At 39.1% G+C, this 12259-nt stretch overlaps 1 protein-coding gene across 1 annotated transcript; it reads left to right on the top strand.

The window, feature by feature from the left end:
- The first annotated feature begins 2803 nt into the window (after nucleotides 1-2803).
- Nucleotides 2804-3229, top strand: LOC104107302 (uncharacterized). The gene has a single exon (XM_009616068.1). The coding sequence runs from the start codon at nucleotides 2804-2806 to the stop codon at nucleotides 3227-3229; it is 426 nt and encodes a 141-aa protein (XP_009614363.1).
- The last annotated feature ends 9030 nt before the right edge of the window (nucleotides 3230-12259 follow it).

Below are 12259 nucleotides of genomic sequence, written 5' to 3'. Positions count from 1 at the left end.
TAACCATAATTTTTATAAAAAGGTGTAAATACAAGATATAAGTCTTGCATTCGTTGACTTAGTGTGAATAACGGTTAGTTTTTACCTGAAGATGAATGCCGTCAATGATAGAGGACAAGTCGAAGAGGGCGAGTTAAAGAGACTGGCAAACTTCTAAACTAGTAAACTTCTGAACAAGGGATGCATATGTTATTTAGGCAAATCCCACATTTAAAAGAAAGATGATAGTAATAAGTTTTAAAAGAGACAATACAAGTTTACATAATACACGTATTTTTTAACTGGATAATAGTATAGTCCAAGCAATAAATTCATTAGGTCAGTTGAGTCAAAGCGCATAATACGTGTCATGGGCTTGGATTGTAATATTGAAGGTCCAGCTTTCGATCTTCAAATAGATTAGAGTATCAAATAAAATGAGAAGTTTATCCCGTGCACAATTAATTAGCTTGACCTCAGGTTTCAATTCTCTGAAAATTTATTTTTTGCCAAATCAATATCCGTGTAGCATTGATTGTTAAAGTCCGTCGATCACCTTCCTCAACAACTAGAGACGCGTCCTTGATTATATGTCACTGTTGATCACTTCACTAATGCTAATGTGGTGCCTTTTAGTAATTGGTCAACGTAAGCACTTGTTAGTCCTGTATGGGTCAAAAATTATCTCTAATATGATTAAACCATGTTAACATTAAGGAAGCATTCACAGACTGCTATATGTCACTCACACAACTCCAATGAAGACATGTCCAAGGTTGAAGAGTCGGCAAGGATCAAGGTCGAGAAGTCATCATAGATCAAGGTCGAGGCCGGGCATCCTAGACAGAGTTATAACGGTTAGTTTCAAGATAAGACACTAAAGATAATATTCTAATAGATATTCTCTGCACCTGTACTATTAGGGTTTTTAGGAATATGTTCCCTACAAATAGAAAGAGACACAATGATAAGGTACATGAGATATTTACTTATAAGAAAATACATTGACGTTATAAAGAGAATCTGTTCATATTACAAGCATACAAAATTTTTATTTTTACTAAGATTCTTGTCTAGCTTTTTCACTCGATCCAAGAACAACCTTAGTGTTCTAAGACTCATCAATCATTCTTCATTGTCAGAAAGAATATTCACAGATTTCATTCTTTTTCGGGTGACTCACACGTTTTTATTTATTTAAATGCCATTTATTACTATTTAATACTATCTTACATCTTTTTGGATCATTGAATATTGTTATTAGTGCTCACATTCATTACCGTTCGGTCAATATACATATTATTTATTATAAAGCCGATAACCTTATCTTTTGGATATTATTATTAACTAAGATTGACTCTTTATTATTTAAATCTAATTGGTTGAACCAAGATCTATATTTTGGGTCAAACAATTTGGCGCCGTCTGTGAGGATTTCTTAGCTAATTTTTTAGTTTCCTTTAGATCTGCAGCTAACGTGAGTCACTAGCCTAACAAACCCCAAGATATTTCTATTTCTTTGCACGTAAGGAAACCTACATGGCAGGTAACCAAGGAAAGAGGACTAAAGTGACAGGTGATTTCCCTAACAACCTCATGAACGCTATCAACGAGAGCTGTGAAACATTAGGCGATGATATGATACCCATTGCCTCCCTAAGCGCGAAAGGTCGCCTCCCCCCATTGTAACATAACAAAACCAAATGGAAAATGGGCCTCCACATACGTACACAGGAGAAGGGACGCCACCAGCCATGAAAAAACTCCTCAAAGCATGGTTGGCGGATATGCTAGTAAGCATGCTCAATAAGCCCACTCCATGCACGACTACAGAGACAGCAAGAGCCCACATATTGCAACGAGCAGATGAACAGGTGACCAACCAGACCCTCTAACGCCAGGTATAACTCACCATGTTACTGACAATGCAGATGGATGAAATGGAGAATGAAAATAAAGCGCTCAGAGATCAAATGTAAGAACACCAAGAACGAGTCGACAAGATACTAGGTGCCCCTAAACTACTGCCAAAGAGGGACGCCGGTAGGTTCATAGAGTAGACGTATAGCAAGGAGGCAACCTCTCATGCCATACCAAAGACCTTCAAAATGCCGCTGCATCTCAGGATATAAGACAGAATGACTGACCCCAAAGATCATGTGACTCATTATATCACCACTGTGAAAGGCAAAGACCTCACCAAGGAATGGGTGTCCTCTATTTTGTTGAAGAAATTTGGCGAAACCCTTACGGGAGGGGCATTAGCATGGTACTCACAGCTACCATCCCGCCCAGTACAAACCTTCGAGAAAATGGCCGATAAGTTTGTAACGGAACATGTCAGAACCAAGAAAGTCGAAACAAGAGTAATTGACATATTCTCCATCAAGCAGTCCTTGGGAGAGGGATGGAGGGACTTCCTCGCCCGATTCAACATGGTAAGGATGACCCTACCAAACGTGTCCGAGAGGATGGAGGTCACGACTTTTTAGAACGGATTGAGTAGAGATGGTTCAAGAGTGACGAGAAAAATGTTGAGCCAGTTGATGAAATATCTTCCAACCACTTGGGATGAAATCCACAATGCTTACTGCGCCGAAGTCCGAGTAGATGATGACGACCAACTCGATGTCTCGGTACAAGCCGTGTCCAGGAAAGAACGGAGAGATAACCCAAGAAGGGATCACCCAGCCTCATGACCAAACGGGGAACAACATCAACCATACATCAGGGGCCCTGCCCCACCTTGTTTTCGATGTGATGAAGGCCCATCCAGTCCAAGAACGGGGACTCACCGGAACGAAAGAGGTATACCCACCTTATTATGCCGCCAAAGATGAGGTCCAATCCAAGCACCAGAAAATCTGACGCCCTCTACGAGTTCCACCAGGAGTGCAAACACAAGACAGAAGACTGCATCGCCCTTAAGCAAGAGGTTGTAAACATATTGCAGCAGGGAAACCTCAAAGAGCTATTGAGAGACAAGGGGAGAAACAACTTCTCCAGAGGACATGAGCGCAAAGTCCCACCGAATCCACCGTCACCAGCTCGCACTATCAACATGATCATTGGCGGCAACCACAATGCCTCCATCAATGACTTTAAATTCACTACCGTTCATAAGCTCATAAGATCTATCACCCATGATCGGTATGACAGACTCGAAGAAAGTATCATCTTCGACGAGTCAGATGCCAACAGTTTGAATTTCCCTCACAATGATGCTCTCGTCATTACTTTACGCATTTAAGATACTGATGTAGAATGTATAATGGCGGACGATATGAATGGAGCGGGCATTATTCATCCCCGAGTCCTCACACAGATGAGACTCGAGGACAAGATAGTTCCATGATGTATCATACTAACTGAATTTAATAATGCAGTTGAAAGGACATCAGGAGAGATTACACTCCCCGTCTTGGCCGGCGACATAATGCTGGAGACGACATTCCACATCATGGATCAGACCGTCCCCTATGCCATAGTAGGACGATGATGGATACATCCCATGAGAGCCGTCCCCTCTAGCTTATACCAAGATGGAAGTATATTCAGCATACGGAGAGAACAACGCACGCTCGAAAATGCTACTGTATCATCTTAGAGAGCACAACAACCCAACGGAAAAGAGATAAGAAAAAGGAGGCATAGCAACCAATAGGGCTGAGGCCGGCACAAGAAGAAACTAGGGACGTCATCATGGACCCCGAAATGGTTAAAGACGCAGACTCGACTATAGAGGACCTCGACCCATTCAATTTGATCCCAGCGACTACAACGAAAAGGCCTACATCAGCTGCAAACTCCTAGAACTAGGTAAATTTAGTTAATTCTTATTAATTAATGTAGATTTGTTTGCCTTCAGCACAGATATGTCAGGCATCACTAAGAAGATCACCATATAAAAATTAAACATTGATTCATTCTACCCCGGTAAGGCAGGTCAGACAAAAGTTCAATCATGGCATCAACGATGCTGTCCACGAGGTGGTGGAGAAACTATTAGAAAATGACTCCATCAAGTAGTCAAAATACTCCAAGTGGATCGCCAACATAGTGATGGTCAAAAAGAAAAATGGGAAATGGTGGATGTGTGTACACTCCACGGACTTGAACAAAGCATGACCGAAGGATTCGTTCTTATTACCACACATCGACAAACTCATCGACGCAATGGTCAGGCACGAGCTGTTGTATTTTTTGGACGCGTACTCGGGCTATAGCTAGATACTTATGGAAGAAGAGGACCAGGAGAAAATCACGTTCATCACCCACCGAGGACCATATTTTTATAGGGTCATGCCATTTGGGCTGAAGAACACTGGGGCTACCTATCAAAGATTGGTCACTAAAATGTTCAAAGATCTGCTCAGCAAGACCATGGAGGTATATATCGATGACATGCTGGTCAAATCCGTTAAGGCAGACGACCATAACGACCATTTGAAGGAAGCTTTCGACATACTGAGACAATACAAAATGAAACTAAACCTAGAGAAATGCATGGTTGGCGTAGCCTGGGAAGGTTCTTGGGCTTGTTAGTTAGACCAAATCAAAGCTATTGAAGGGATATTAGAGCTCCTAACTACCAAGAACAAGTCCAAAGGTTGACTGGTCGAATCACTGCCTTATCGAGATTCATCTCGTGGTCATCTGACAGATGTAACAAATTTTTTGGCGTACTCAAAAAGGATAACGACTTTGAGTGGACGCCCGAGTGCATACAAGCTCTAGGAGAACTGAAGGCGTATCTGTCATCATCACCTCCACTCTCAAAGCCCGAACTCGGTGAACATCTCCTCGTCTACTTGGCCATCTCCGAAGTGGTAGTAAGTGCAGTCTTGATCCAATAAAGTAATGGTACGCAATATCCCCATTTATTACATTAGCAAAACACTCACCGACGTTGAGACGAGGTACCCACACCTCGAGAAACTAGCCCCGACACTTGTCATAGCTTCACGAAAGCTTAGACCCTATTTCCAGTGCCACCCTATCTCGGTTGTTACCACCTTTCCTCTAAGAGGTATTTTACATAAACCCGAATTATCTGGGAGGCAGGCCAAGTGGGCCATCGAGCTAAGCGAGCACGAAATCACATATCAGGCACAAACTATGATATAGTCGCAAGTGCTCGCAGACTTCGTCGTAAACTTCAGCGCAAAGATAATGCCTGAGGTCAAGAAAGAAGCTGTCCAAGCTTCTCTCCAAACACAAGACCTCTACGTCCTATACACCAACGATGCATCCAACGCTTTCGGATCCATACTGGGAATTGTACTTGAGGTCCCGACCGGCAAAGTAATTCACCAGCCCATGAGATTCTCAAATATGACTAATAAAGAGGCTGAGTATGAGGCCGTAAATGCAGGATTGAGGCTAGCACTCAATTATGGGGCGAAGCGGTAAAAGCTCCATTGTGATTCCCAACTTGTAGTCAATCAAGTCACATGGACTCACCATATCAAAGAACAAAGGTTGCAAAAATATCAGACCGACATCTATAAGCTGCTGCCCAAGTTCGATGAATGCTAGCTCGACCATATCCCGCGTGCCCATAATGTTGAAGCGGATGGCCTAGCCAAATTGGCCAAAGCCACCAAAAGCACCACAACCGGGGATAAAAGTATAGTCCACCTCCTCAACTCATTGCTAGACCAAAATGAGGTAAGATATGTAAGTTAACTTGGGATTGGCACAATCGTATTATAGCCTATGTACAGGATGACACACTCCCAAACGACAACAAGGAATCCAAAAATCTAAGAATGCAAGCAGCCAAATATAATCTCTTTCATAGCGACCTATACAAGAGGACATAGGCGACCCTCTAGCGAAATGTTTGGGCCCAAAACAAACCCAGCGCATCCTCGAAGATATCCATGAAGGCCATTGCGGCGATCACTCCGAAAATTGAACACTCGTTAGATGTCTCATATGGGCAGGATAGTATTGGCCCACCATGAAAAAGGATGCTTCAGAATTCGTGAAAAAGTGCGAACAATATCATAAATTTGATGTCACGCCCCAAACTCGGGGAGCGCGACCGGCGCTCAACCGAGTGAACCCGGCCGAGCAAGCCTGTTAGATTTTCTTCTATCCAAACTAATCCATGAATAAAGAGGAGATGTACTCCATTAATCAAACATTGAAAAGATTTCATTAACAACTCCCATTTCACTTCTATTAGCAGCTTCATTTATATTTTCCAAAATATTACAAGTTTATAGATATAATAAAAAACATGCTTGCCAAATACCAATATTACTAGTTCAATTCCCAACATCGAATACCACCCACAACCTGTCTACGGAGCCTCTAAGTATAATAGAAGAGTAGTATGGAAGTGCCGGCAACAAGGCCCCAGCTATACCTCAAAACATAATGTACAACTCGAATGACATCAGGCCTGGAATAGAGTAGGGCTCACCAAAACCTGCTGAATAGAGAGTGACTGTTAACTAGGATCAAAGTTTCCCACTGATGAACCACCTGCATCCATTAAAGATATATCGCCCCCGATAAAAGGGATGTTAGTACATATGGAATAGTACTAGTATGTAAAGCTAACTGTCCTCTTTCAAAATAGAATGCCAATGTAAGAAAGGAAAAACTGTGGAAACAACAATCAACAATCAATGATATTCAAATGCCAAGTTAAAACATAACACTGTGAAGTGATAATTAAAATATGATGATAATATTATTTTTGGTTGGGAGATCTTTAGCACCAATATACCACTGTTCACAATATCACCTTTTGCAAACCCAATATTCACAATACCAATGTTCATAATATACACATCATAACCTACCTCACAATACCACCGTGAATTTAGCACGAAGTACAATCATGACCCGATCGGCTAGGCCGTCTTATTTGAAGACATTAACCACAATCATAATCTTCGTGCAAATATACCATCGTGAATCTAGCCCGGAGTCTGATCATGACCCGATCGGCTAGGCCATCTCATTAGAGACATCAACCACAATCACAATTTATATTATAATTTCCAGCACAATCACCACCATGTGTGCGGCATGGTATCTGATCATGACCCGATCGACTAGGACGTCTCACCACAATGCCGTGTGGATCGACATCATCCCAATTAAGGGGAATAATTTTATCACATCAATCTCATCCCAAATAAGGGAAATAAATCTATCACATCAATCCCATCCAAAATAAGGAGAAAACATTTTTGATTTGCATACAAATGAAACATAAATACAGATTTCATTTACCTCATGACCTTTCACATCGTATATAGCTTCATTGGTACTTTTAACCACTTACAACATCATTATTTCATTGGCTCTCTGGGCAATACATGTGATTCTTTTTTCATGGCACAATGACCATATTTCATATTCCACTCTTTCATTTTTTCCTTTCATGGATCATCATTATAAATATCAACAAATAGAATATTCCGGAAATCACAACTTTAGGTTCATTAGTAATAAAGACTTTAAACATAATGGATTTCTTTCCAAGAAATGGAGTAAAATGATTGGCAATCGAAGCACAAGTTAAAATCATAAACAAGTAACACCATTTATTCTTGAAATACTTTTCCCTAAAAAGGAAAATACACAATTTTCATTCACGAATATGTAAGAACGCAAAACATATTGAAAATACTCACAAAGCATAGCATTTGTTAAAACAGCCACATATGGGCATGACTTGAGTTCATAAGCTTTTAGGCAATTCTATTTTCAAAGTCAATTCGGAATAGTTGAATCAAGGCTCATTTCATAACCTTTCTCACATCATTTCATTTCATTGGCACCATTGGCCATAAGTATAACTTTCACTCTTTGAACGTTGGCCACAATTTATATCCCCAATTCACTTATTTCACTTCCAACCATCTTTATAGATTATCAACAATAAGACATTTCCAATCAAGACTTTAGGTATACATATGAGCAATTAAGAGTCTTAAGCATATTGGAATTTTCTCACACAATTTGGCATCATAACCTTTATTTGAAGCACGACTCAAATACATAGCATTTTAATGCACATATCATTCTTGAACACATTCCCAAAAGATAACATAATGTGATAGGAATATTCAGAACACGTTTTGAATACATAATTTTTGACACTTTGCTTATTCGGGACAATTAAATTTATTGGGAACAACTCGGAACATAGAATAAAAAACTTGATACAACTATACTTGAAACTTACGGGAACATCACAGAATTCAATTCTAAGAGAGTAGTTTAGCCAACATAAGCTTTCTTTAAATTAATACAACATACCGAAAATTCTAGCAATCCGAATCTATTTTGAGACATAACAAAATTGAGCATAAATTAGGAAGGTATTCACGGTTTAAGCTCATTTCAACATTTTATCAAACACTAGGTGTGCGAATTTGGTTACGAGGTCCTTCTACAAGATTTCCTTCATTCTATAACCCAATCTTTACTTATTTAAGATCAACAATCATCCCACAAACCTTATTGGTACAAACATATATACATAATACTCTTACACCTAAGAATCATACTCCCAATCACCAATCTTTCACCCCAAACTCGAAATTGAAGACTAGGGGTTTGAATCTTACCTCTTAGATGAAGATCTTGTGATTGGATTCCTTGATTCTTGAAGATTGATGCAAGATTGGATGATTAGAATGTTATATTTCCTCCTTCTCTCTCTAAAATGCTCTTACCTCTGTCTAAAACCCTCAGAAAAATACCCCAAAATAAGCCCCAAAGGCTATTTATCAAAATGGGGTCGGGTTATAAAAATGGAAAATTAACCCTCCGAAATCAGGTTTGCGGTCGCATAATGGACCGCACAATTTTTATGCGGGTCGCACAATGTACCGCAAAATCGATGCCCAAAAATGGGCTTCACTGGACAGGTCTGTGACCAGTTTTACGGTCGCATAACCACTTCTGCAATCGCATAATGGTTCTCCGGTCGCAGAATTGGCCGCAGAATCACATTCTGCCAGCCTTTGATAATGTGGTCATAACTTCTTGTAGGAGTGTACAAATGACGAACGGTTTAAAGCGTTAGAAATTAGACTTGAAGATCTTTTATTTTATAGGTAGATCATCACATAAATCCTTATATATATGTAGATATGCTCATTCAAAGTTTGGTCTTGTGCGTACCCATTTGAAACTTTAGTTTATCATGAAATTTCCAACTTGACTTGGACTTAGGGCTCTCCTTAGACCCCACATCACTTATAATATGCCACGTATACTTATTATCATATCCAATTGATATCCATCATATTAATAGTCCTCGTCTGCATACAAAATAATATAATTAGCGCACATCAACTTTCTTCATAGCGCTTAAGTACTTCGAAATTTTTCGGGGTGTTACATACACCCCAATAATTCACTAAGCAGGCGAACATCTCCACTCAGTCACCTCTAACTAATCTGATATAATATAATATAGCTGAATAAAACAAAAAAAGTAGAAATGGGAGAAACAGGGCTATAACTCTCGAAACAACCGGCTGGGTCGCTACACTAGCCTCCATATGATATCAATCCAGCTTTTAGAAAAACCAAATTTTCTCATAACAGCCATAAGGAAATTCCATGACATCCTCTCATAGGACTTAGCCATATCCAACTTTATGATCATGTTACCACCTCTGTTGGTTTGGGATATGCCTTGAATCAACTCTTTGGCTAGAAGAACACTTTCAGTGATCATTCTACCTTTTACAAAGTCACTCTGATTATGAGAGATGATCTTATCAAGCATTGGGTTGAGCCTTCTAGAGAGTATTTTGGAAATAATCTTACTGAAAAAGTTAATTAGGTTGGTAGGCCTAAGGTCACAAAAATTAGAAGGTGATTCAACTTTTGGGATTAGTACAAGACAAGTATGAGAGTAGAACTTAGTGAGATTCTTACCCTTGATTCTTGACATCCTCCTTAATAATATCCCAATATTTGTGGTAAAAAGTATCGTTATAGCCATCAAGGCTAGCTAAACTTGAGGAGCTCATGCTAAATACAGCTTCTCTGATCTCCGTTAAATTAGGAATAGAGGTAAAAATGTCACTCTCTTCATTATTGATAGAACAAGAGATGTTATCCAAAATGTCATGCTCCATGGACTGGTGTTGTAGATTGAAAATATGCTCAAAATGATGAATTGCGGCTTTGGCTATATTTTATCACCTTTAACCCATTTGTCTATGTGATTCTTTATTCTGTGAAGCTGAAGTCTCCTTCTCTTGTCCCTGAAAAAGGAATACAAATATTTAATGTTGCAATTACCTTCTTCCGTCCACTTGATTTGAGCTTTTTGTTTCAGAAGAGCTTCTTGCATTCCAAGCCATTTAATGTATTCATCTTGGCCCTTGTTTAAATTTACTCTAAATTGCTCATTGTTGTGAAGTAGATCTAGATCTTCAAGATTCTACATCTTGGCCTCCCACTGATTGACCTGATCAAAAATATTTTCCACTACCTGTCTAGACCATAGACACAACTTCCTACTGAGGAGCTTCAATTTTTGTTGGAACACGCACATAGAAATTCCACTGATATGAGAGTTTCAAACCTCATTCACTAGTTGCATGAAGGTAGGGTGGTCTGCCCAAAAATCCAAGAACCCGAAGTATTTAATACCATTTTAGTGATCTTTTTGGCAAGTGATGAGGAGTGGTTTGTGGTCCGAACCAGATCTCGCTAAGTGTTTAACCATATTACTCTAGAAAAGTTGAGCCCAATGATCATTAATAAAGACTCTATCAAGCCTTTTCCTGATCCTCTTCCTTGGTTTTCTGTTATTACACCAAGTAAAACTAGGACCCACAAATCCTAAATCTATAACTTTACATGTGTCCATGCAGTTACTGAAATCAAAACTTCTGTTCATTATATATGGTTTGCCTCCAACCTTTTCCTCAAGATCTATAATTACATTGAATTCACCTCCAATGCACCAGGACCATTAATTTGAGAATAAACCCATTCGAGACTACTCCAAAGCTTTCGATGTACACTTGGTATACACAGCATTGATATAGCGATCAGTGGCAGCAACCCCATACTGCATTTTGATGGTGACTTGTTGATCCTTGTTGTCAATAACTGAAGTGTGGTAATTTCCATTCCAAAGGAACCAAATCATACCATTTATATTAGAGATGAAATGTTGGTATCCCAGATACTTCATATAGCCTTCAATCTTGTTCATACTTACAAAAGATTCTAAAATAGCAATAAAATCCACTTTATGATATGTAATGAGATGTTTGAGCCTATGAATGACCGTTTTTTATTTAGCTCTCCTAATATTCCAAAACATTGCTCTAATCATGGAATAAAAGAGAAGTAGCTACTTTGTTCTACCTTTTTTAGTAAAGGGGATATTTTTCTGGTATTTTCTTGCCATTCTTTTTCCTCCTGCTTCTTCCCTTTATAACTGGGGAGAAGCCATCATCATTTCAAATATTTCCTGGAGGGTCTTGATTCTGCCTCACAGGTGACCATGTTGTAATGACTTTACCATTTGGTGAAGTCATTTCAATAATTTGTCCAGGTTGTTCCCTACCCTTATTGATGTTAGAGTGCAGATGGATAGGTTCAACGTTCAGATGAACCACAAGGTTCAGTCCTAGAGGAGCTTTAATTTCTGAAGGGACGCTGCTGGATTCATCAGAATGTTCTTGATTCACATTTTGCATCTCCGCATTGTGATTTATTTGTTGCTTCTATGTATTGTTGAGTTCTTGAAATATTTGTTTCTCTCTTTTTGTCAAGAATATTGGTAGATTCTTGAACAATATCTTACTTTTTATTGTCTTGTACCTTACAAGAACTTTGATCATCTTATTGCTTTCTTTTTTTCTTGAATATTTCTAGATTCTTGAACTTTGTCTCAAGTGTTGGGTTACTCCCCATATCTTGATTGTTACTGCTGGCCTCCATTTCTTTTTGGTTTTGTACCCTATGACTATTCTTCACATCAACTTCTTGGTGGTATTCTTCATTTCCTGATATATCAATATTTTCTACTTCATGTTTAAGATATTCATTATCACTCACTATGGCTTTAACAACGTTCTTCTTTTTGGCTTTGAAGATAACCTTGGGTTTCTATTTAGGAAATTCCATTTTAGTCTTTTTCTTGTTCTTCCAGTTCTAGCTTTTGTAGTAGTAATCTCCTCATTATCATTGCCTTCCTTGCTGCTGCTATTGGAATTATAACTGACAACAACCTCAATCTCAGGTGCTATCTGTTTATCTTTGTTGTTCCCCA

This window comes from Nicotiana tomentosiformis, chromosome 2 (assembly GCF_000390325.3).
Source record: "Nicotiana tomentosiformis chromosome 2, ASM39032v3, whole genome shotgun sequence".
Taxonomy (NCBI): domain Eukaryota; kingdom Viridiplantae; phylum Streptophyta; class Magnoliopsida; order Solanales; family Solanaceae; genus Nicotiana; species Nicotiana tomentosiformis.
The sequence above is the reverse complement of the archived record's forward strand: the minus strand, read 5'-3'. Positions and strand labels throughout refer to the sequence as shown.